This window comes from Malaclemys terrapin, chromosome 24, assembly GCF_027887155.1.
Source record: "Malaclemys terrapin pileata isolate rMalTer1 chromosome 24, rMalTer1.hap1, whole genome shotgun sequence".
Classification (NCBI taxonomy): domain Eukaryota; kingdom Metazoa; phylum Chordata; order Testudines; family Emydidae; genus Malaclemys; species Malaclemys terrapin.
In genome coordinates this window covers 16,886,546-16,913,049 of record NC_071528.1, presented here as the reverse complement: position 1 = coordinate 16,913,049, position 26,504 = coordinate 16,886,546, and the positions used below count along the sequence as shown (strand labels likewise).

Below are 26,504 nucleotides of genomic sequence, written 5' to 3'. Positions count from 1 at the left end.
TTTATGCACAACATGGCATGCTCCTGGGAAGGGCTTGGTGCTGCTTCTTGTCCACTCCAAAATTAAAGCAGCACACCACTGAAGTTCTTCAAAGGAGAATCCTCACATCCCTCCTGAACACAGCTTTCCTGCATCAATTGCTGACCCTCTTGGGTTATAAAGACTCTTGCTGTAGCTGGCCTTCCCTTTTTTCAGCTACTCTATATGCTCTCCTTCACTTGGAATGATGCAACAGAAACTGTCTTACATCACCACCAATTTGATGTCCCCCTTGTCCTTTCCAGCTCCAAAAAAGCTCCGAGTTCGAGTCCCAGAAGCTCTTACTCACTTTGTTGTCTTTCTGCCAGGAGTAAGTGAATATTTGGGTACATCACTGTGTCTGAGCCACTCCACTTGCTCAATGTCTCCTATTTCTGGTGCAGGAGAAGAAGCTGGAATAGCAAAGAAATTTGACCCCAAAAGCCAATCAGCACAAAGCCTAATTAAACCCAAGAGTGTTAGACTAGCCAAGCTCTCTAGGAGTAACTGGCTGCATTTTAAACTGGCTAATTTAATGTCCTTCCTCATGTTTCCAATTAGTTTTCAGGCGAAAGTGGAGAGAGAATGAAAGAAAAATACAGTATGTTCTGTTGTGGTCACAATGAAGCCGTCAGTCACTATAAGGACCTGCTGCAGAGCAACAAGAAGTTCCAAAACTTAATAAAGGTAAAAAACCCAGCCAGTGACCCAGTCTGTCCCATTTCCAAAGAGCGAAATAGCTCTGATTTCTTGGGTTTGGGTTTGAACCAGTCTTAAAGCTGAAAGGAGTGTGAGCTTGTTACTTGGGTGGTTCCTTCTCTCTCTCTCTCTCTCTCTCACAGATGTCTCATGAGCAGTTTGCGTGTAACAAAGGCCACCAAGAGAACTACCGCTCTAGAGAGGCCTGGTGGATAGAGCACTGGACTGGGTCTCAGGAGACCTAGGTTCTATTCCTGGCTCTGCCACTGGCTTGTTATGTGACCTTAGGCAAGTTGCTTCACCTGTCTGTGCCTCAGTTTCCTCATCTCTAAAATGGGGATAATCATTCTTTGAGATCTACCATAAAAAGCGCTGTATAAGAACTAGGTACTATTGTTCTAGTTTTGCCCACTATGACATATCTCCAGAATCAAGAGACTGGCTCCAGGGCATGTCACTCTCTTGTGCACTGGAATGTGCAGCCTAACATAGGTAGAACAAAAGAAGCTGCAAATGGAAACATTTGACTATAGCCAGTTTGTAAGGAGTTAACCTGAATCTTAGAGGAACATTGCACGGTCCAGATGGATGAAATTTTCTAAATCCTAGAGGTCAGTAATTCTGAGTATTTCCCACTATTGTTCTAGATTCTAGATCTTCTTAGGTGGTGTCTTTTAAAGGGGACAATTCATTACTGTCAAGAATTTAAATAATGAGTTTAAAAGTGCAGTGCATTCTGTTTTCTGCGAAGAGAGGATCCATGAATCTGTAATCCATTATGCTGCCAGAATCCCAGAGTACCTGGAATCGTACTGACCGTTGGGGTTCTGATGCTTTCATTCATAAGTGGATCTGTACTTATTAGCATTAAACTCCAGAAACCCTGGTAAAGGAGACACCTATACATCATTCAGTAGCAAGTGTAATTCAGTTCAATTCTATTGTTGAACCTGATTAGAAGATGTTTATAAATATATGATTTAAAAGTGGGCATATTATAAAAGAAAAAAGAAAATCCATCGTTAAATGGGAAATCCAACAATTTGAAGTTGGATTTTGCTCTGCTTTGGTCCAGGTCTGTGTTGTACTAGCTGTAAATAACATTTAAAAACAAATTTTTCCTGTGATGCAAGTCAAAATAACAACTTTGGTTTGCCGGGTGCAAGAGATGCCTATTGCTAGTTTGTGATTGACACTAATGGGGCTGTGGTGCAAGAATAGCCACAGTGTCATGTAGTCAATGGAGATCTTGTTGCATAAAAGAGAAATTTCAAGAGGTAAGGAATGTGTAATTGGGGGCGGGGAGGAGACGGAGGGCTATCTCAAATGCAGATTGTATCACAACATGCAGTTTATGCCACGTAGAGTTGTCTAACCACTTGCTCGTTTTTTGTTGTTTTTTTGTTTTTTGCTCCCTAGAAAATAGGTAACTCTCCTATTGTGAGGAGACTTGGTGTCCAGGAATGCATCCTCCTAGTCACTCAACGCATTACGAAGTACCCAGTGCTGGTGGAGCGTATTATTCAGAATACAGAAGGTATATGGGGTGCCCTGTAATACCTGCCCCCCCTGCCCTGGCTGTCTTCCTTTGCACCACCCTCTTCTAAACATGGAGGGTTGTCTGGGACTCCCTTTAGGCTCTGCCGCTTCACTCCTTTATCAGTTGAAGGGTTGTTCTTGAGCCACAAAAATCAGGCTATGGGGCAGCATTAGATTTAACTCTAAAGACAAGAAATCTTGGTGTTTTAGCCTCTTAGTTTGATCAGAATTTGATGCTTTGGCTTTTTTCAGACTTTGGCTACAGAGAAACACTTTGAACTCCTAAGCACAGAGCCTGTCACATTAGGTGATGTTTGGGATTTGTTTAGAAGGGGCATTGTGTGTCCTGGAAATCTAAATAACTTTCATTTTATGAATTATTTCCTTAATTTCTGTAGCAAAGTCAGACTAACCAACACTCTGCCTCTTTATAGCTGGCACTAAGGATTATGAAGATCTGTCCCAGGCACTCAGTTTAATTAAGGACATGATCACTCATGTAGATGCCAAGGTAAATGAGTGTGAGAAGAGGCAGCGTCTTAGAGAGATTATGTACAAAATGGAGCTGAAATCATCAGGGAAATTCAAGAATGGGCTGCTCTTCCGGAAGAATGACATGGGGCAGCGGCAGCTCCTGCTGGATGGGATGCTGTTCTGGAAAGCCGCATCAGGGAGGCTCAAAGGTAAATAAAAGAGCTGAAAAGGGGGAAAAACACAACTGGAAAACAAGATTTCCATTTGTTTGTTACTGATCGATTGAGTAGAAAGTCAGATGATGATGATAACCTGCTAGTTTCATAGGATCCTGGAGGAAATAGCACTTGTTCTATTCCTGACTTGTCAAATAAGCAACTCTGTAATGGTACACGATAAGTTCCTTATGCAGTTTGCTTATAATCTGCCCAATTCATATGGGAGATCTTTAGATAGATGACAAGGTGTTGAGTCAAACCTTCTTAGACTCCTGTGAAAAGACATTATCTTGTGCGAGCTCCGGTTCACACTTTGAAAAATTGTCATGTCAACCTCATGACACCTTCCTTCCACCAACTGACTGACTGGTCAGAAAATCAAAATGGCTTCCATAAGCTGAACATGTTAACCACTTGTTTGCTGAAGAGTACAAGGGGAGAGCCTCATTGGCTCATCTTATGTAGCTAGAAGTATCTGGTGCCTGTGGATTTCACACAGTTCCATAAGATTTTGCTCTGGGACAGAGGCATGTTCCCTCTTGAGCAGATTGGATTTATTTGTTAACCTGTGCCTCAGGAGAACTTTTCATCTTCAGAACTCTGCAAATATTTTAATGTGTTCCTTTTGTATTCCTGCAAAAAGTGCATTCGATCGGGCTGTGTATGTGACCATTGCAAATTTAAAGGAATAATATACCTGATATTGCAATGCTGATCATATGAAAGGCCTGTTGAACAGTGTTTAGAATAGTTGTGAATAGTTAGCAAGTATTTCCACTTTTTCCACTTACCTTAAAATTTTTGCTTCTTTAAACCTAAGCTTTTCTTTGGGATGGAGGTCCATAATCATAATGCATTAGAAATAACTACATGGAGCTGCAGATAGGTGTCTAATCTATATCTGATCTTCTGATATAGGCTGTGCCTATCACTAGTATCTGAGAGCAATAAGTATGATCAATCCCCTATGTATTTGATGTTGCCAAAGAATTTGCTTTGGAATCCACCTGGTTGCAGAACCTGCTCCAGAATCTAAGCTTTCCTTATTTACAAAGATTGTTGTGGTAGAAATGACCCTTACACTCAGGTCATGTTTTTAAGCAATGCAGTAACAATGGCTCTGTGGGGTGATCTACTCCATTCCTCTCAATAGGTTTTAAATCTCAACCCCAGCTAATTACAGTTAAATGTCAATATTCTTAATTACTTCACTACTGATCACTTTAACAGAAACCTGCTGATCTTATCCCAGGATCCCAAACTGCCTAACATGCCTTCTTAGGGACAAAAGCCCCCGCTAGTCAGCCTCTGACTTGACCCATGACAGTTAAGTGGTTTTGCTTTTTAGTCCTAAGTGGATCACAGGATCTGGTACAAGAGGTGAATATAGTTGAACCGCTCGATAATAGTTACCATAATGTAAATAAATTTAACATCCTTGTAGGGGAAAAAATGCCAAAGAAACCCACCATGGCTGCATTTAATTTTAAAAAAGGGGAACTACACATAAATGAGGTTAAACAGTAATAAAGACAAACTGCCTGCAAACTGCATAGAGGCTACTTGAAAACCCCATAATGGAGGCTCAAACTAAACATCTTACCCACCCATCCTCTGCCCCCAAACAAAAAGTAAGAGAACAAAAAAATGCCACTATGGGTAAACAGCAGAGTAAAAGAGGCAGTTAGAGGCAAAAAGACATCCTTTTAAAATTGGAAGTCAAATCCTAGAGAGGACAGTAGAAAGGAGCATAAACTCTGGCAAGTCGAGTATAAAAGCGTAATAAGGTAGGCCAAGAAAGAATTTGAAGAGTAACTAAGGACACACTAACTATTAGCAAAATTTTTTCAAAGTACATCAGAAGGAGAATGTCTGCCAAACAGTCAGTGGGGCCACTGGACGATGGAGGTGCTAAAAGAGCACTCAAGGAAGACAGTGGTGCTGCAGAGAAGCTAAATGAATCCTTCATATCGTACCAGTGCAGAGGGTATAGGAAAATCCCCATACCTGAGCATTCTTTTTAGGTGACAGATCTGAGGCCTGGTCCACACTAACCCCCCATTTCGAACTCAGGTACGCAAATTCAGCTACGTTAATAATGTAGCTGAATTCGAAGTACCTTAGTTCGAACTTACCGCAGGTCCAGACGCGTCAGGCAGGCTCCCCCGTCGATGCCGCGTACTCCTCTCGCCGAGCTGGAGTACCAGCGTCGACGGCGAGCACTTCCAGGATCGATTTATCGCGTCTAGACAAGACGCGATAAATCGATCCCAGAAGATTGATTGCTTACCTCCAGGTCCGGCGGTAAGCAAAGTGTAGACCTACCCTAAGGAACTGTCCCAGCTTGAGATGTCAGTAGAGGAAGTTTTGGAACTAATTGCTTAATTCAGCAGGAATAAGTCACCAGGACCAGATGGTATTCACCCAAGAGTTTTGAAGAAACTCAGATATGAAACTGCAGAACTACTAACTGTGGTATTTAACCTATTGGTTAAATCAGTCTCTGTACCAGATGACAGGCGGATAGCTAATATGACACCAATTTTTAACCAAGGCTCCAGAGTCGATCCTGGCAATTACAAGCCAGTAAGTCTGACTTCAGTACCAAGCAAATTGGTTGAAACTATAGTAAAGAACAGAATTATCAGACCCAGAGATGAACATGGGGGAAGAGCGAACACCACTTTTGTAAAGGGAAATCATGCCTCAGCAATCTATTAGAATTCTCTGAAGGGGTCAAGAAGCATGTGGACAAGGGTGATCCAGTCAATGTAGTGTACTTGGGCTTTGGAAGATTGGAAACAAGGGGTAGGAATAAATGGTGAGTTTTCACAATGGAGAGAGGTAAAAGGTGGGGTCCACCAAGGATCTGTACAGGGACCTGTGGTGTTCATGCCTTTTTCCAGATAATTTGTGAATATGATGAACTTAAGTGGCAAAATTTGTAGACAATACAAAATTACTTGGATAGTAACGTCCAGAGTTAACGGTGAAGATTTACAAAGGGATTTCATAAAGCTGGATGGCTGGACAAGAAAATGGCAGATGAAATTCAATGTTAAGTGAAAAGTAAGGAATCCCAACTATATGTACAAAATGATGGGGTCTAAATTAGCTGATACCACTCAAGAGATTGTGAATTCATCGTGGTTGGGTCCCTGAAAATATTCGCTCAATGTGCAGCAGCAGTCAAAAAAGCTAACAGTGTTAGGAACCATTAGGAAAGTGATAAATAGACAGAACTATCATAATGCCACTATATAAATCCATGGTCCACCCACACCTTGAATACTACGTGCAGTTATGGTCATCCCATCTCAAAAAAACTATATTAGAATTGGAAAAGGTACACAGAAGGGCAATGAAAATAATTAGGGGTATGGAACATCTTCCATGTGAGGAGAGATTAAAAAGACTGGGATTGTTCAGCTTAGAAAAGAGATGACTAAGGGGGAATATGACAGAGGTCAATAAAATCATGAATGGTGTGGAGAAAGTGAATAAGGAAGTGTATTTACCCCCTTCACATAATTTCATCATGTAACCCTAGTTCTTACGTTAATAGGCAGCAGGTTTAAAACAAAGAAGGAAGTCTTTCTTTCCACAATGCACAGTCAACGTGTGGAACTCGTTGGTAGGGGATGTTGTGAAGGCCAAAAGTTATAACTGGGTTAAAAAAAGAATTAGATAAATTCATGGTGGACAGGTCCATCAATGGCTATTAGTCAAGATGGTCAGGGACGCAACCCTGCTCTTGATATCCTTGGCCCTCCAACTGCCAGAAACTAGGACTGAACGACCGTATCACTTGATAATTGCTCTGTTTTGTTCATTCCTGCTGAAGCATCTGGCACTGACAACTGTCAGAGACAGGATACTGGGCTAGATGGACCGTTGGTCTGAGCCAGTAGGCCATTCTTATGACCAATATAAAATAAATAACACAAGGGCTACTTGTCTATATTCATTTTAGTAAAAGCATCCATTTGTTGTTTATTTAAAATGAAGCTGCAGAAAATGAGAGTCCTTGCCACATAATTGAGGTCTAACTTGGTACGGAGTACACAGGGCTTTGATTATAATCCATCCAGGTAGGCTGCATCACAAAGTGGCTCATCACAATGTAGAATAGTACTGAAAGGCTTCTGGTACCAGAACATTCTCTGTAAATCATCTGCACTGTTTGACATTTACACTGTATTGTTCACTCAAGTGCTTGCTTGTCTGCATCAAGTCTTTTGTCTTTTAAAACCATTTCATTTTTCTCCTGTTGCCTTGGTAGATATTCTGGCTGTCCTGTTAACTGATGTACTTTTGCTGTTGCAAGAAAAGGACCAAAAATATACTTTTGCATCTGTGGTATGTATTTTTCTGCTTCATTAAAATATTCATATTCATTCACAATATTCATGAAAGTGACAGTGACGTAAAAGAAGAATGTTGGTAGTGGTATTCATATTAACTATGTATATTATGGTAGTGATCAAGCTCCCCAATTGAGATCGAGACCTCATTGTGCTGGGGGACTGCACAAACATGCCTGACTGGTCTATGGAATTCAGACCCATATACCAGCTAATATGGAGACTCCATCTCTGTGGGTTGGGAATCTGTCACCACTGGAAGTGCACGTGTCATTGTACATACTAGAAACAGAAGAGTAATGAGAGCGGAGTTTGTTCTAAACTAATGTCGCCTTGTGAGCTGCAGGAGCACCCACTTAGAAGAATCAAAAAGAGAAAATATCCGAAAGAAAAATATGATTAGAAAACAAACCAGGTATCTTGGGGTCACATAAGCCAAACCTGGTTCAGCCCCAGAACTTTTCTTAGTACGGAACTACTAACCCAAGCAAACTCTCTCACTTTCTGTGGCATTGAGCACTGTTCTGTGTTCTTTTCACTGCTCCCCATATTGCTGAGTTCTGTCCTGGGTTGTGTATGCTGGCAGCATATGAGGAAGTGTGCTAGAACCCTGCTTTGAAAGGCCCCGATAAACAGACCTTTAGAGAAGGGGGAGACTGCTGCTCAGCTCTCCTTCAGTGTGTTAATTTGAGGCTTGATGAAGGAAAAAACCCTGTCATGTCATCTGGGGAAATGGTAACCTGTGACTAGGGTAGCCTCCAAACTGCTGGCAACTGAGATTTTCTTATGTAAACGTAATGAGCACTAACCCATATGTAATTACTGCAGCAATTCGGAGCACTCGTGGATTCACTTGTTTTTCAGGGCCTTTCCTAGTGGTTCTTAGGGCACTTTGTTAGCGAAGGACAGATGTGTACATTTGGAACTGACCAAAGTTCAGTTGTGACTGTAACAGGATTTACTAATTACAATTTTGAAAGGGTTTTTTTATTTTAAATCGTTATTTACTTTGTCCTGATATTTTTCAACCTATCAAGACTGGGGCTGAATTTCCCTGGCAAACCGTATCACTTGACTTCAATGGGATTTAAGCAAGTACTTAAAATTTTAAGCATATTCCTATGATTTCTGGGTAGAGGTATTTTTCTTGAATTGGGGTGTCTAACTGTAAAGTTGCTGCACCGGGGCTTTTACATCATATTCATCCATTCATGACAACACACACCCAGTCTGACTTTCATAGCACTGGAGTAGAGTGGAGTATTTGCTTCTGGTCTGTTTCCCAAAACATACTCATTCAGGTTGAATGTTAAACCCAAATGTAATACCTGCAAAACTACAGCTGGAGCACTTGGATAGTTGTCATGAGAAATGTTTGAGTTTCCTCCTCCGCCCCTCTGTGTGGCTTGCAGCCTTTGTGTCCTATGGGGCTGTTACTGTATTTGCAAAGCTACTTCATAGCTCAACTCCTGCTACAGAAGAACCTAGATATCGTGTGTTAGAATGCTAAAGAGCATGCAGCCTCTCGTCACCACCCCAAATCTCTAATCCCTAGTGGAGGGTACCTTGCCCGGGGGAATATTCTGTCCATAGTCATGGATTGATCTGTTCTTGGCACCTTTATATGTATGGGATCTGTTTAAAATAAGCTAAATATTAATCCCCCCTAGATAAATTAAGAGAAGGGAAGGGAGTGAATCGGTCTACCTGGCTCTCCTGCATTGTCCTAGTGACCCCAGCACACAGCTTGCATGGGAGCCCAAGGACAGTTGGCAAAACTTAGTTTTCTTGATGTCACAGTTTCAGGAATCTCCTCTGCTTCCCCTCAGGATTTATGCAGTGGAAATGGAACATGTTCAGCAGCCTGCAAAATAACTCCTTTCTCCCCTAGTGCTGGGTTATCTAAGTGATGTACATTGGCTGCAATACAAAGTGTAGCTAGGGACACTAGTTACAGATATCACCCTTTTAGAAACCGTTTATCACAGAGAGCTGCTGTTAATATGTTATATACGAAGGGTTTTACCTTTTGGATCTGGTTTCAGTTTCCTAAACCTGAAGGTGACTCTCTAGCCCTGTCCTATGAGCTAACCTGCCAACTTGGCACCACCATTGCTTCCTGCTGTTCTCTCCTTTCATTTTTATATTCATGTCCAGTGATGTTGGTTTTTTCCCTGTTCTGTTTTTATTACTGCCAAAAGAAGCAAAGTCCAAACTAGTTCATGCTGCCCTCCCTCCTGGGGAACTCTGAAGAGCCAAAATTCACAACTCGCAAGTCTCATGTTTTTAGAATGTAGGTCCTTGAGACTCATCTGTTCTGTGCCATGCACGGGTGCAATATAAAATGGCCCCAGCAATAGAACTGCACCGTTGCAGTTTGTCTTCTTTGGTCACAGACAGACAAGAAACCTTAACCCTAAAGATGCTGTGTGGTCTAGTGCTTCAGCAAAACTTAACACATCAACTTATATTTCTGTTCTGCAGGACTCTAAGCCACCAGTTATTTCATTGCAAAAGCTAATTGTAAGAGAGGTAGCTAATGAGGAGAAAGCAATGTTCTTAATTAGTGCCTCATTAAAAGGACCAGAGATGTATGAAATTCACACCAGCTCCAAAGAAGAGAGAAATTCTTGGATGGCGCACATTCGCAGAGCTGTGGAAAGGTAAATTATGACTGAAAGTTGGAGGGTTTGATTTCCTGATTGTGTGTTTGATCTCTCAGCACAGCTGAAAGTTCTGCTTGTGGGGTAAAGATAAATTTGACTAATCTGGTCCCTCATGCTCCATTTCACATCCTTGCTAAGGTATATACTAGTCATGTCAGTGTGGCTTCTCTCAGGAGGCCAGATAGATTTTACTATCTTTTAGTTTTCTGTTTTTGCTGTTGTATTTCATGCTCTTGGTAAGAGTGGAGCATGTTGCTTTGTCCATGCTTACCTAAAGGAGACAGATCACAGCAGATATGAGAAGATTAAGGGTTTTATTGGTCAGTAACTTGACCTGGTCAGAAGATTGAGCCTCCCTAGGAAGCGTGTTTGCCCACTACCTGACATAGTAGCGTTCTGGATGCGAGATACAAACAGGCTGCAGGATAAAGCACCTCCCAAGCAAGGATGCAAGATTTGGACCAACGCTTTCAGTAGGTTATCTATGCATAGATCAAATCAATCTCCTCCTGCTTTGCCTCATTTTATAGCTGCCCTGATGAAGAGGAAGGAACATTCAGTGAGCCTGAAGAAGAAAGGAGACTGGCTGAAGCACGAGTTGCTAAAATAAAAGAATTTCAAGGTAATGGTTTATGCAAGTATCACTAACTCTTCATGACCCTCTTATTCCTGGTGGCCACTTAATGACTAAGAATGTGAACCCATCCTGTGATAATTTCAGGCAAACTACTATTGTAGGATTGCAGGTAAATTGGGCTTTTCCTACTGTTAAATAACACATCTAAAAAATCCCTCTCACTTTTTGTTGAGATGTGAGAAAAATGATGAGGGGTATGGAACAACTTCCATATGAGGAGAGATTAAAAAGACTAGGACTTTTCAGCTTAGAAAAGAGACGACAGTGTGTGTGCGGGGATATGATAGAGGTCTATAAAATCATGACTGGCATGGAGAAAGTGAATAGAGAAGTGTAATTTACTCCTTCCCATAACACAAGAACCAGCAGTCACCCAATGAAATGAATAGGCAGCAGTTTTAAACTAACATAAGGAAGCATAGGTGCTGACTCCATGGGTGCTCCAGGGCTGGAGCACCCACGGGGAAAAATTAGCGGGTGCTCCGCACCCGCCGGCAGCCAAGCTCCGCACCAGCCGGCAGCCAAGCTCCGCACCTGCCGGCAGCCAAGCTCCCCCCTCCTCGCCTCCTTCTCCCCCCTGCCCCTGCAGCGTGCTGTGTCCCCGCTCCTCCCCTTCCCTCCCAGTGTTTCCCGGGAGCGGGGACTTGGAGCGCTCAGGGGAGGAGGTGGAGAAGGGGCAGGGCAGGGACTTGGGGGAAGGGGACAGGGCTGGGGTGGGAAAAGGCAGGGTGGGGTGGGGACTTTGGGGAAGGGGTGGAATGGGGGTGGGGGGTGGGCTGTGCAGGGACGGGAAGAGGCGGGGCCAGGGGTGGGTGGGGGGGGTCGAGCACCCACCGGGGACAGGGGAAGTCAGTGCCTATGTAAGGAAGTACTTCTTCATATAACATACCTGTGGAACTCATTGCCTGGGGATGTTGTGAAGGCCAAAAGTACAACCGGGTTCAAAAAAGAATTAGATAAATTCAGCGAGGATAGGGACCAAGATGGTCAGGGATGCAAACCCATGCTCTGAGAGTCCCTAAACTTCTGACTGCCAGAAGCTAGGACTGGGCAATGGGATGGATCACTCACTAGTTGCTCTGTTCTGTTCATTTTCTCTGAAGCATCTGGCACTGGCCACTGTCAGAGATAGGATACTGAGCTTGATGGACCATTGGTGTGACCCAGTCTGGCCATTTTTATCTGCTTCCTTTTCTGCCATTTGCCTCTTTCTGGCCATTTATGATAGTAAGAGCTTCAAACAAACAGAAGAAATACAAAATAAATCAATATGATCTTCTGAAATTAGCATTATGTTTCTGATACTGATTTTACAAACAGCTTTGTAGGGTTTAAATTAGTTTGTTTTTTTCCCCTAGACCGTCTGAGCATGAAAGATGATCTGATTTTGCAAAGTCTAAATGAGAAACAACAGATTTATCTAGAAATGTCTGAAATGAATGGGTTTGAAGATCTTTCCCAAGGAGCCCGATCCAAACTCCTCTTCAGGGGGGAGACCTCAGAGAATCTGCAAGGAGAGGTGATCCTGAAATCTGCAGTGACAGAAAGTAAGTGCAAAACAGGAACATGTGTTTGTGTGTGTAGGTAGAGAGATACAGCTGCAGATAATATAGGTCCTATGTATAAAGAGAGAGAGGCTATGGGGTTTATTGGTATCTAAAAAGTTAGTACTTGGGTAGTGCTATTCAGACTCTACATTCTCAGAGCCCTCCTGTGAAATGGGTGATGTGGACATTCCCTACAAGTTACAACAATATTTTTTAAAAGTTAGATCGAATTATGGAGCCTAGACATGAGTCTGTTCAGATATGTGGCTACTGAGTGCCCCGACAGCATGCCAGCGTGCACTGAAATACTGTGCAAGGGTCCCAAATGAAGGGAGGTTGGGCTGCCTGTGAGAGCAAGGATGGCATGAGCACAGACAACAAACATCCCCTTAATTGGCGACTGATGTGTGAAGAGTCATTGATTTAGCCTTCTGAAAGTCCATCCAGACTGGCCTAATGACCTGAGTCCCCATTTGAGGATGAGGCCTCATCTTTACATGCATCTTTCGGTTTCAGAGTATGAGGTAAGGGAAAATACGTCTGTGCTGCAAAGAGGCTCAGTCTGATCTCTAGATGCATGTCAGAGTTTTGAATGGTTGTATACGTAACATAATAGCATGGTGCCAATGCCTCATTGTATGGACATGACTCCTTAAAATGACCTGTGCTTCTCTTCCCTAGTTGAGAATCTCCAGAACCTGATCTTCACACACTTAGCCAACGGGACCGGTCGTTCTGAAGACAGCTGTGGGTTGGGGCTACCCAGGAGAGCGGAGACCTTTGGGGGATATGACAGCACCACCACAGTGCCAAACAAAAGTAAGACTGTGGGGCCTTCGGGGATCCAGTACAGGACTGCAGACCCAGTGTGTTAGTGAGAGGAGCTGGCATTCTGGTCACCTTACTGATCTTTTCGGTGAAAGCCCAGGATGTCAGCTGTTCTCCAGCACAGTCGTTCTGGTACTAGCCCCATGGGCTATGATGGCTGTTGAAATTGCCGACGTGGATGGTAAAATGGCTTGGTGTTGGTAATCCTGATGCGGCCATTCCATTGTTGGTGGCTTATGCACGTTTCTGAGTGTCCGATCGATGATCTTGATGGTGATTGAGTAAATCAACAAATTGCAAAACTATACAAACTTCCAACCCCAGAGTTGTTCTGCTTTTGCCCATTAAATTGTTTCAATTTTTACATCTTTTTCCTAATAGAAAGTACCCAGTGTTGCACAGATTGGTGTGTGTTGACTGGGTTACTTTCTTTTTCAGATGGTAGTTTTAAGAAGAAGGTCTGTGGTAATGACCAGAGGCTGAGGGACCGGAGAGGCCCTGCAATAAGTTCAGATGTGCAGCTCCAAGACCTTCCTCTTGATGCAGAAGAAGGACCTCCCACAGTACGTTAGTCTTCACTCCCCCTTGTAAATGCATATCCTGGTAGTCCTAGACAAACATGGTGGTGTCAGAGAACAAGTCACTGAAAACCAGAAGTCCCAAAAGCTGCTGCTGTCAGCTCCTTGGCAGAGTCCTACCTCGTGTTAAATAAGTTGGCTCCATTAAGACTACTGTTCTTTAAGGTTGAACTCGTGGTTTGTAGTTTTACATTTGAAGTGCAAGAATCGGCATGTACTTACTTTGGCAACTTTTACATTTGTAGTGCTTGTCCATTATGTACTGTTTACATGTAGTTTTTAATGATTGTGCATCTATTTCAACCTGGAATTTGACTAAAATATTTCCCATGTCCCTCCTCAGTGTGAGAGCCCTTGGGGAAGTTGCCTTTAATTAAGGCCATCTAGGTAATGCCACACAGTGACATATCAGGAGATGTGTGTTGTAATGGTCCCACTCCCTGTGCTTCATTTTTTCTTCAAATTAATGTTCTTAGCACTAAAATGATTTGGGGAGTTTCATAGAATAGAACCTAATGTGACTCATTGCTTTAAATTGGATTCTTATCAGCATTAGTCATCCATTTCAAAATGAATTTTTAAAAAACAAGAACATTCTCTTTTGATACTTGAGAAATAAATTATTATTGGACTATTTCTCTATGGTACTTTACTATTTACTTGTATTGAAGGAATATGGTCTTCTAGGTCTGCAAACACTTGCAGTGCTTTAAATGGGTCTGACACTGCCCAACTGAAATAGGGCTAATCAAATGTTCTCTATTGAAATGACGGTTGTAAAATTTCCATATGAATATGCCTGCTCCCATTGTAAAGCTGAGAGCGTGACGACAAAGCAGCCTGTGTGCACTGACGCTGAGAAGAGCTCTGTGCTCTTATCTACAGTATGCTCTAGGACATCTGTTGCTTGTCTTTTTCCAGAGTGATGTAATGAGACTGGATTACAACAGCAGTTTTCAGCCCCTCCTGGAATCTGAGGTACTAGAATATGCTATGTTTGTGCTTTAAGACCGTGTAAGGCTCCATAGTATACAAAAGAAAATATAGCATTTTAATGTTCATAGACTCAGAAACTTGTCAACAACCTGGACCTTCCAGTTAGTTACTTGGATATAATCAATGCAGAGAGTAAAATCCAATCTGAAAATGAAGATGGGTTTTAGGTATAGTGAGCTAACTACTTCCCATTCACTCTCAGTCCACTAAGGTGAAACTGAATCTCTGAGAGATGGCTCGAGCAGCTGCGTGTGTGTCATAGCTCCATGCTGGTGTGTTGGAGGAAACCAGCATCAAGTCCTTAAACTGAGGAAAGCCTAACACGAGGATTGCTGCCCAGAATCCCAGCGTGGTGTTAGTGGGCACTGATACTCTAGCTGGACAACAGATTAGTACTGCCCAAATGAATGTTGCCACCATAACCTCCCCGGAATATAATGCCTTTTTCTTTCCTCAGCTTGTCCAACGGATACAGAGGCTGTCCCAGTTGCTCCTCAGCCTTCAGGTAAAATGCTGCTCTCCAAGAGATCTGTTTAAAGCTGAACTAATCAGTCTGCGGAAATGTAGGTAGTGATGGTCGTTTAGTACAGCACTGGAAACGACCGAGGTCCTGCGGGGGCTGCAGGGTTTGTCTCAGACTTGGGTGCCAGAGTAACCAATGCTATCCCCAGTATTGCAGAGGCAGCCTAGCCCCCTGTGCCTTTATAGGATGGAATCCTTCGCTCCCTTCTTTCGACCTCTCTGAGCTCCGTTTGGTTTCCTTACTGCTGAGATCCTCCGTACTTCCCACGATGACCCTCTAGAATACACACACCACATCTATGTGGACGTGTATAGATAATCCCGTCAGATACAGACTGATAATTAGGTTCAAAAGATGGATCATTTTGAATGATGCAAGTTAGTTTTTTTGGCTCAAGGTCACATGTTGTACCAAGTTAATGGCAACCACAGGTTCCAAGTGGGAATTTAGACCCCTCGTGCTGAGGGGAATGGGTTGGGTAACCTAATAGGTCTCTTTACCTTCTGAGATTTATACACTGGTAGACAATGCAGTCTCTGACCTCGCTTCTCCTGTATTTTTCAAGCCCATGTGTCTTATGACTGAGTTGTGTTGTTTTTTCCAGGCAGTGATATCACAGCAGGACAGCTACATTGAAATCCAGCGAGCCACCATCATAGATCGGGAGAAGCAGTATCGGCTGCAGTCCACGCGTGGGAACCTGCTGCTAGAGCAGGAAAAGCAGCGCAACTTTGAGAAGCAGAGAGAAGAACTGGCCAATGTACAGAAGCTTCAGAACCAGCTGAAGGTGGAACAGCAGCGTTGGGAACGGGAGAGGGACCGGCAGCAGAGGGAGTTTGAAAGTATAGAGGCACGGTTGCAGGAGCGAAAAGAGGAGACTCGGCAGCTGAAGGATCGCTTGAACCAGGAGAGGGAGGAGCTGGAGAGACAACGAGAGGCCTATCAGCATGACCTGGAGAGGCTACGGGAAGCGCAGAGAGCAGTTGAGAAGGAGAGAGAGCGTGTGGAGCAGCTAAAGAAGCTGAAAAAACAGAATACGGTGTTGGGCGCGTTCTCCCCAGAAATGGGACAGGTAAGGACTGAGTATCAGAGCGGTAGCTGTGTTAGTCTGGATCTGTAAAAAGCAACAGAGGGTCCTGTGGCACCTTTAAGACTAACAGATGTATACTGAGTAAGGACTGAGTTGTCTTGAAGTGGATGCTTGATTTCTAACTGCCACCTTCACATAGACTTCCGAATGGAAGTCTCGCTTCTTTACAGCAGTTGCTACATCTTAACCACGTAACTTTCCCTGGGGACACAGCTGCCTCTTGCAGGGTGTCATTGCACCTTCCTCTGAAGAAGCAGGTACTGGCCACTCTTGGAGACAAGGCAGTGGGGTAGATGGTCTTGTTGTGATTCAGCCTGGCAACTTGCGTTCTGCGGAGCGTGTGATAGAAGTTGAGGAACTTGCATTTGGTCCTATGGCTGGAATAGGATTTGTTAAACGAAGGCACTGTACTCTGCCATGGAGATGATTACACTAGAGGGGTTTAGTGGTGACATTCTGTCAATTTCCTGAATTCTGTGCTTTTAAATTCTAAAAACATGCTCCCCCTCCAAATTGTGACCTTCTGCCTCTGACTGCCCCCAGCTCCACTGGTTCAGCCCCGCTCCAGGGGGAGGACTCCAGCCACAACAGGCAGCATTGAAATGACAGGGCTGTAAAATAGGTGCCCAAGCTCCCTTGCTGTGTAGAAGTACAACAGGCCTGGATACCCCAGGCAGAGTTGCAGGTGATAGTAGCTCAGCCCAGACACTTCTTAAAGCCTTAAAACTCCATTTTGTTTTAAATGCCTATTTGAGCCCAGAGCACACCTGCCTGCTGGATGTCTGTGGGCGTAGCTGAGGTTCTTAGCCTGATTGTAACACAGGTGTGTGCTGTACTTGCCCATTCTTAGTGCTGGTCTCTGATCTCATGTCACTGCCCCGCTTGCTGGCCCACAGCCTCATCTGTCGGGCTTGTTTGCTTGCTTTTTTTTTTTTTTTAACTTCCTGCCCTATTTGCACTTTGTTGTCAACCAGCAGTCCCTTTCGAAGCCCTCTGCTAGGGATGATATTAAGCAAGGTCCGAAGCTGCCAAGATATTTCGTTTAGTTTGCCAAGATTTATGCAGACTGAGTTTTTCTTGCCCCTTCTTTTGTGCGGTAGCATAAGGGAGGTCCCGGTGTTGGCCACAGGAAGGTGTGTGTCTTTTGTTTCCTCTCCTCCTCAGTCCTTGGGGGATGTGAGGTATCAGCTTCATGTAACACAATTCTTCTCTCATTTAGAGTCAAATGCTGAACCATTCCGTCAGTTTCAATGGAGAAGGGCTAGAAGGGTCTGTGCCACACTTGAAGCCCTCTGGGAGGGCTAGTGTCTTGGGAATGGATTATGTGGAGCGGCCAGAGCTGGTTCGCAGGGACAGTGCCATATTGGAGAATCGTCCGGTTCTTGCAATGAAGAATGAAGTGCCAATCCACCTGCTGAGTGCAACCAACCAGATACAGAAACCGGCTGCAGTTCAGCAGCAAATCCCCACCAAGCTTGCCACCTTCACAAAAGGAAGCAAAGAAAAGGGGGGGAAGAGCAAAGCATCGCACAGGACAGACAGCTCAGGTGAGTGCACTAAGCATATCTCTGAGCTCTGCTGAAATCACAGATGCACACAACACCATATGGAGCAAATCTGGCTATCTCTATCCAGCCAAACAACCCCTACAGGAATTCATAACCCACAAAAAGCACTAGGACCCTGCTTGGGGTGGAAATGTAGCTGAAAATTGAATGTCCTAAGTAACCCAGCATGGAACTTAAGGCTGATTTAATCCTATGTCTCCCTGACCCTGTCCTCGGCTGCTGTGACACTGAATGTGGAAATCGGGGGAGGGGGTCGCAAATAGAGCATCCAACTCTGCTTTGGGCGCACACACATTTAAACAACTCTGAGTGAATCTCACCCTAAATCCTAGCTTGTTTTGTGACTGCCGAGCGTGTCTCTTATCCTCATGGTGGTGTATGGAATATTCTGGGCCTCTCCTGCTCGCCGTTGTTGGGTACCCCGGCATGAGAGAGAACTGGCTTTCCCCCACCTCCCTGCGGGCAATGGCTTGTCCAGGAAGATTTCTCACTTGCAAAGGTCGTTCTGAAAATCCCAAAGGGGAAGATGTGCACTTCCTAGTACAAACCTGCTAGTTCTAATACCTAGCCGTCTTCTCCCCTGGAATCTGAAATGCAGTAATCTGCCAATGTTTCTCACCCTGTGAACATGAATCTCCAGGCCAGAACAAGGGTGCTGAATGTATTGCAGAGCTAAAAAGAGCTAATTCTGTCAGAAATAGAAAGGATTATAAATGCAGTCACAATGCCATGGTGTAATTTCTGCTTCTAAGAGCTGGGTACTAAAATAGTGGCCTTTGACAATGACAGACAATGCAAAAACCACAGTTTTCCAGCCACTTGAAAGCACTTTATTTCCAGCTGTATGGAACAGCCTTTAGTTTTGAGTTTTATATAAATATCTTTTTAGTTCCATGCCAGATTGTCCTGGCAAGTTTACACATCCAACAGGTCCATGTTTATGTAGTGTGGATAGTGTCAGGCTTCTCCCGGTGCATTGTTGAGGCATCTTCCACCCATGCTCTCCTATAGTACTGGTGTTTAAACTTAACTTTATTTTCATAAAATGAATTGGCTTATTTCCAGCACATACCTGTAACCTCGTATCCCCTCACCACTGAACCAAGTGGTGGCAACAGAGAAAACAAAGCTGTAGTGGTACAATTCCCCAGCTTGATTTTTTTTAAATTGCTTTTACCAAGGTGGATAAAAATCAATTCTTTTTTTTTTAAAATCAAAAAAATTATTTAAAACATTATTTAAATCAGATTTTTTGGATAAAATGCTTTTTGAGGGAAAATCCTATCTAAAGATAGATACATTATAGCTCAAAGATATCTCATGGAATAGGGATTATAAATTCTGATTCTATAGTATGAGACAATATATTCATGTAATGTTTAAGAAAAGTTTTGCACATAAATTCCAATAGTTCATGGATTAGGGACCCAATCTTATGGGGTTCCAGGGGTCTTCTGTATAGATTATTTAGGTTAATCTTTCTATCTACCCAATGGGACTCAGTGCTCAGTCTAGAAGATACCATCAGAGATGCTTAGTTTTGCAATTCTCAAACTGGATTTGTGTCTCCAGAGATAACATGCTTGTTAACAGCAAAAATGTTTGTTTGTTTATTTACAAATAAATATAAAGAGATGAGAAATAACAGACCTCAACCCTATTGTCCCTTTACAGATTTGTTTACACAGTCAGTCCCTTACCTCTCTCTAAAAGTGCAAAGTTTCAAAAAGTTCAATGAATAGAAGATTGCTGGGGGAATAGATCTGGAAAAGGAGAAGTCTGGAGATAAATGTGAGAAGGGAGGGACAGGCAGTAGAAACAAAAGTGAAACTGTTTGAGCAGCATATTCCAGAAGTCTGGAGGTCTTTCTGACTGTAGCCTTCATTGTTTTGAGATCTACCATACCATTCTCTCACTAGAAGGGAAAACCTATAGTGGCAGCAGGCTGTAAAAGGGACCCAGTTTGGGAATATTTTAATTATGTTCCTCCACCTGTGAAGAATATGTATTAAGGCTATAACAACCAACAAGAATACATTTTTATGTAGAAATCCATGATTAAATCAAGTCTTCCTGATTGATTTAAATCAGTTTGAGTTAGGGTTAAACCTAGGGTTAACCTAACCCTCACCCTTAAATTAAATCCACCCTGGCTTTTACATAGTGATGTGTACAATGGAAATGTACTTAGTAGTTTTTCATCAGCTTATGAGCAAGGTGTGAAACCCAACCTATTGGGTTCTGTTCTCATCAGCACTAATGGGATGTTAGATATGAGAATAAAATGTAGCAAGACTTTCTGCACCAGTGCCATATAGTTTAGAACTGTGTGTCTAATTTAGCTTGTAGGATGCTAGGTAAGGGATGGGCATTGGGATGTGGAGGCCTTTGGGACTGGAATGATTCAATTCCCATTGATTGCTTTTACTTTTGGAATAAAAATATTGGCAAACTAGCCCATCAGAGCAGCTGTGTTTCCTCACTGCTGCAGCTGCATTGCAGATAAGGAGCACGGGTAGATTCATGGTGACCTTTGTAGTCGGGAGAGTGGCAAGAGCCATTTTGGTTCTGCGTGTCTGTGCCAAAGGTGTTTCTTGACTATACCAGACCATCATAAAAATAGATTAAAATCTTCAATTGTCCTTGGGGGGCCACTTGGGAGTTGGGATGTCTGTGTGTAACTAAATAGAAGCTGCGGGGTAGGGGAGAGGGAGGGTGAATGCTCATGGTCTGAGCAGTTGAAGAGGTAAAGTAAGTTTATTAGTACCAGCCCCTTTGAGTGTGTGAGGAGTGGGAAGTGGGTATAGGTGTCTGAATCCAGGCTTGAAACAGTGGAGTTGGCAAAATGTTACCAAGATTGATGTGTAAAGCAACTTTTCTTTTCAGCATCTGTTGACCTGAAACAACTGCTTACACCTAAACTTGTTGGGAAAGATGAGGGTGCACTGAAGAACAGACGGTCAGCGAGCCCGGTCCTCCCGAACAGCCAGAGCATTGCGTTCCAGCCAGGTAAGTCTTGCCAGCGAGCAGTGAGCAGCCTCTCTGTGCTGAGACATTCTTGTGCACTCTGGTGAGTCTTTCCTCTCCCTCTTTCTCCCCTAGAGATTTACAGCCCAGCTGACAGCCAGCCCGAAGCAGTCAATCCATCCAAGTCCAACAGTGTTCACGTCCACACCTTGGTGGCCTCTCCGCCAGCCCTGATAAATGCTGAAGACGATACCTGCAAGGAAGATGTCATTTTTTTCTAAGCGTTTCCTGTTCAAGGAGGTCCTTGTGCCATGCCGTTTCAAAGAATGGAAGCTCAGCATTGTGGATATCCTTCCACCACTGATCCAGTGGAACAGGATTTCAGTGTTGCTTGGTTGGCTTCTCTACTGACAGCTCAAAATGAGTTCACCATAGTAACACACTTTTCCAAGCGTGAGAAAGTATTGATTTTATATGGCTTAGGTGTATAAATTCAAAGCCTGTTAAAATGTTGCCATCTACTGTAATTTGCTCTCTTCGGTGAATTCGCAGTAGCTCTTGGTAGATCTTTTACCTGTAAAGCAAGTCAGTTTTAGTTAATGTTGGGCCTCTCAGATTTTTTTATGTAGAAGTTTTAACAATAGGCCCTCAAATGGCTGAGAAGTTTAATTCTGTCTTTACGGAGCAGTGATCAGTGTAATGGATTATTCATTTTGTTTTAATAACTAGCCAGACCGCAAGCCAGTCTTCTCACAACCAGCGTGACAGAGGAGAGCTAGCCACTCACATGAAAGGAATAGCATCTTGTACCTTCTAATGAGTTCAGCGGAACATGTGCTCACTGCACATGCACAATGTAAGAGGGACTGTAAACCTCTTTAACATTCAAAAAATCCAAGGGCCAAAAAACTCCCCCTAGTTGTGGCAGCAAAGGGTTGGACATGTATAAACTCTCTAACGTGGTAATGAATAATTGTACTAGGAGAGCACATTCCCTGGCCATCACTTGCACTAGGTCTGATGTCCATCTTCGGGAAAGGCTCCTTAAAGACACATCAAGTAGAGAACCCTCTCCATGTCTGTGAGTGTGTTGGTTCAAAATTAACTTTGAGTCTGGGGTTTTCTTCCTGCTGAAGATGCTGACCATAAAGAGCTGGTTCAGCATGCAGTTGGTTACTGTCCTGTCTAACCTCTTGTCTCCTGGATCTTTGTCTGTCTGCCACCTCAGTGGACATCACGCTAAGGACTGGAATGTAACAAAGCTGCTGTTACTGCCGAGAGTGCTCTGCCACACTGTGTCAGGAATGAAGGGAATAAGGAATATTTAGAATAATTTACCATTAACTAAATCATCTTACAGCTGCTTTGACATCTCCTCTTATTGGATGGGTCGGGTTTAGCGAATCTTGGAATGGTGACAAAGTTAATACCGTTCTGTTCAAATGGCAATGTGCATTTCGGGAAATCATTCAGCATATTACAGGACTCCAGTGTGTCTCAGTTCTTGAATATGCACTACAGCTAATGAACATGTAACCTGCACATGGAAGTGTCTGGTCCAATATACTGCGTACAATGATATGCACCCAAAGGGATTGTTCAGAGGGGACGATGCCATAGGAAGGGAAACGTCTTTCTCGACCTTAGGAAGCTTGGGAAATGCTTCCCAAAGTCCGATGGCTGGAGACTGGGCGCACAGAATCCGGGCTAACGTCATTTCAGCACAAGTTAGGACAATTTCCCAACCAGAAGCATTGGGATATGCTGCTTTATTCCAGCCTGAGCGGAACGCGAGCCGTTCCCTCTGAACGGGCAGAGCACGTGTGACCTGCAAATAAAATACTCTATGGCACTAACTTCAATTCAGCCCAAGTATTGTCGACTGTTCAATGATGGAAGCCCAGGAGGTCTTACAAAGTGTCAAAAGTATTTGCTGCAGAATACCGTCTTGGTTTCAAAGTGGCTAAATGGTATAAGCAGGATTATTGCCCCAAACAAGCTCAGCTACAGTTGGGAAACTCAAATATACTGGAAGTCTGTGATCAGTGAGGGAGAAAACACAAATTTGGAAGCCAAGTGGCACTGTGCCTGCTGTGCTGAGCAAGTGCCATCTCCTGTGGTGCTGCCTTCGACATTGCTGGCTTAATTCTCCTCTCTGGTGCAAATCAGGAGCAATGCCATTAAACTCAGTGGAGGTACACTGGTGTGAGAAGAGAATCAGGCCCCAAGTCGTTTGGTTTATCTCCAGAGAAGTGTCCTCTAGACGCTCCTATTGAATTTTTTTTGTTTTGAGACAAGTTGTTTGTAAATCAGGCCCCTTTGGCTGTGGTGTTGAAGTGCTGCTTGCGGATCTGCAGCCTTGCAGAGCTTGTGCAGTTTGTTATGGAGCCGAGGGGCAGAGAGCTGGTCGGTCACATCAAGAGACCGCCTGGTGCTGGCATCACGATACTGCGGCGTTGTGACGCAGTGTGTCCTGTTCTTAGTGGTTAGGACACGGGCCCATGAGGAGTTTGTGGCTCTCTTCATTTGACAAAGTCTGTCTTCTTCACCCTCTTGCTGGGCTGGAATCTCTTCTCTCCTTAGAGTAAGATGAGTTCTTATCTAACCCGTGGACTCTGGAGACCTGCACGAGGGCCCACCGAGCCGCCCAGTAAGGGTTGATTTCTGTATTTGATCTGCTGATGCTGCAATTCCAGTCCCGTGTAAAAGAGACACACACGTTTCCTTATGTGAACGTACATCAAAGCAGCAGGCATGCAGGACTGCAAGCTGAAACTCTCTTCGGCCATTCCCTTAGAACCCCTGGTGTCAGGAGCTACACTTACGGCCGTGGTCCCAGTCCAGGGGGTGGGGTGGGGGTGTTAAACCCATTTTCCGAAACAATTACGTCATTTGATTTCTGTCATTCTAACATTGTGGGAGATAAATAGTCTATGGGTCTACAAGGCTTGTTTAGCTGCTGCTATCCTCACCCCTCCCTGCAATAAATGCTCTGAGGTAGAAGAGTGACACCTGAAACCGCTAGGTCTGTAACGAGATCTCATCAGAAATATAACCCGAGTTTTAAACATCTGCTTTATCAGTGTTGTTCCCAGGAAGTGATTGCAGCTACCAGTGAGCAGACGTGGTGCCTCTTGGGCGGCATCCCTAGGGCTCCTTCCCTGATGGGGCCTTCAATCCACAACTAAGGAGCTACCTTAAGAGTTAGCATCTGCCTCAGTGCACACGTCTCACTGCTGCTAGCATTTGTGCAGGGTGCATGCATCTGGTGTGGTGACTGGATCCCTTTGACTCTTGGTCTCTTGAGTCAAACTCAGGTTTGTTTGTTTCTTTAAGTGCCAAGCTAGGCATTGATGTGATTTTTCTGTAGGGTGACCGGCCTGAAGAGGCGTACTGGTGAATTAGCGAATGAGGTGCTATCTTAATGATAGTGTGTGCAAAATCTGTAACTGTCCAATGCTCCAGACCAAAATATGACATTCACCTACCAAAATGCAAAATAAATCATTTGTGTGGAGCTGAGGAGAAAAGGCAATTAAAAAAAATCACCTGTTCATTTTTGCTAAGTCAGAGGCCTTGAAATTTCATTAAATTCCTCCGATTTCACTAGACAAATGTTGTTGTTAAAAAAATAGCTCATTTGGGGTATTTCGCCCAGCACTAGTTTTTAAGCAAATTTTTTTCCTGAAGCAGACTAGATTCTAAAGATACTGTTCAAGTCTGGGGTAATTGACGTATTCCTAATGATCTTTAGTGAAGAACTTACTTATTTTAAGTGGGGGGGAGGGGGGAAGCTCACTACCGAATGTTTGCTTTTAAATACTGTTGCTACAAATCAGAAGCTCCATGCCGCCCTTCCTGCCTGAACTCACCCTTTGGTCCTTTACTGCCCTGAGGTATGGTTGGACCTTTGAACTACTTGGGTGTTCTTCGCTTTGTGTCCCAGCCTTACCATTACGGATCATGTGTGTGTTTCATATTGTGGCTTTGAAATGTTAAGGTTGCTTGTAGTCTTTGATCTTCAGTTTTAAAATCCAGTCCGAAGGCTGCTTCCTTTTTCCTGTCAGTTCAAACTGCTGTCACTTCATGTTTCATGCCTTTAGATTCCAGTATCTTCATCAAGTTTGCGCTTACTCTGACACTCTATCTTAAGGGCTTTGTTAGCATCTGACTTTCCTAGCTGTGAATTGTAGGTGCAGCAGGTCCAGCAAGTTGACTTTTGAAATCAGTGTCCTGTGTGGGGGGAAGAGTTGCTGATTTCTGGAGATGCCTGTTCACTGCATACCAGTTACCAGTGTGCCTGGACAAACAGGGGTAACTCCGAGAAATGGTGGCAATTCCGCCTTTCTAAATTGTCCTCCATTTTTAGTCCTGTAGCCAGATGCAGGTGACTGTTTGAGTCCATTCAGGGCACTTGTTAAAGCAAATGGCAAAATACCTAGAATCAAAGTCGCATATTAGACTGGAATATGGTTAAAAAATAATTAAAAAAAAAAAAATCCTTATACCTGATCCTGCAGAATCTAATTAACCTGAGTCTCTGCTAATGCTAGTGAGTGACGTACCAGTTCGTTGCATAGATTCCTCTCCACAAGAGAATGCAGGAGTATTTTGTCGTCTTCCCAGTTCTCAGCATTTTTTAAAATCTCCCTTTGCAGTAGATTTTACCGCCGTCATGGCTGCAACCCTGCTGATTGAGAAACCAGGAGAACAGCCTGTCCCCCGCTTCAAGGCCAGTCCAGTACCTTTGAAATCGTTAGCGGCCCTTTATCCATGGTGTGTGCATGTTACTTGTCGAATTCCATTTGTGCCATGTTTCCAATCAGTGTTTTATATTTTTGTACTGAAAAAAATTGGAGCACTTTAGGAAGGTTTATTTTAAATTCCTCTTCTGTTTGTCCCAAAGTAAATGCTCATGAAAGTAAATCCTGTTGTATCTCGCTCAGTGAGTTGTGAACTGTCTTAATGCTGTTTAGTCTTAGGTCTGGTTTAAAGGTACCCTGCGCTGCAATGATTAATGAATAATCATGATTTATGGTTACATGGGATTTAAATTGACGATTTTGTTGGGGGAATGTCTCGGTTGTTTTCCTTTTAGGATGTAAACATTGTAAATAGTTCTTCTGTCAATAATTCAGTAATTCAACTTCTTTGTAGTCCTTAATTTTATTTGTAAAGTCAATGGTTAAATGTTAATATTCTCTTGAATTGTGCACGTCTTGGTTAATTGTAACTGTGATCTGAGCACACCAAACCATTGATTTTTTTCAATGATGGCAATGTTTCTCCACTGAAGGGTTTCAGAGTGGCAATAGATCTGAAACCAACTTCCAGCAATAAAAATACCCTCAAAAACTAGCTGCTTGAAGGCACTTTTATTTCAATTTAAGATTCAGTGCTGTCCTAAAACAGGTCTGAGAAGCAACCATTTCTCATGTGCATCTGGTTTTCTACCCTACAGACAAAATTCCTAGTGTGTTAGTGACACCACATCTGCTGCCCAGAAGAAGGGGGAGGCATATGGTGCGTCAGGGCAAGTGCAAGGGTCTTGACAAGTGTAGAGATCTCTAAGGGCTGAAGCCTCCACGAAGGTGGTCTGGTCCCAGAATGGCAGAAAGACACCATAGTCATGGGAGTGGGACGGTGGGAAATTACCTTACATTGGCAGACAGCAACTTGGGCCAGTCTGGTTTGAGATGCTGCTGGTGCCGCTTCAGTCAGTTTCCATCTGCAGCATATTGAACTCTTTCTGTGCCAGCCTGGTGGCTGCTGCTAGGTATTGCCAGCATGGG

The 26,504-nt window shown here is 43.5% G+C and overlaps 1 protein-coding gene across 2 annotated transcripts in view; it reads left to right on the top strand.

Annotated features, from left to right (window-relative positions):
* The window catches only part of ARHGEF18 (Rho/Rac guanine nucleotide exchange factor 18), an 83,498-nt gene extending 57,428 nt beyond the window's left edge, over window positions 1–26,070 (top strand). For both annotated transcript variants that reach the window (XM_054013418.1, XM_054013416.1), the window contains exons 17-31: window positions 580–705; window positions 2,137–2,254; window positions 2,691–2,939; window positions 7,231–7,307; window positions 9,797–9,975; window positions 10,509–10,600; window positions 11,974–12,162; window positions 12,844–12,981; window positions 13,429–13,553; window positions 14,490–14,546; window positions 15,022–15,069; window positions 15,692–16,159; window positions 17,397–17,724; window positions 20,632–20,754; window positions 20,848–26,070. In XM_054013418.1, coding sequence (XP_053869393.1) covers window positions 580–705; window positions 2,137–2,254; window positions 2,691–2,939; window positions 7,231–7,307; window positions 9,797–9,975; window positions 10,509–10,600; window positions 11,974–12,162; window positions 12,844–12,981; window positions 13,429–13,553; window positions 14,490–14,546; window positions 15,022–15,069; window positions 15,692–16,159; window positions 17,397–17,724; window positions 20,632–20,754; window positions 20,848–20,993 — 2,463 coding nt within the window. In that variant the 3' untranslated portion in view covers window positions 20,994–26,070. The remainder of the gene's footprint in view (window positions 1–579; window positions 706–2,136; window positions 2,255–2,690; window positions 2,940–7,230; window positions 7,308–9,796; window positions 9,976–10,508; window positions 10,601–11,973; window positions 12,163–12,843; window positions 12,982–13,428; window positions 13,554–14,489; window positions 14,547–15,021; window positions 15,070–15,691; window positions 16,160–17,396; window positions 17,725–20,631; window positions 20,755–20,847) is intronic.
* Window positions 26,071–26,504: the final 434 nt, after the last annotated feature.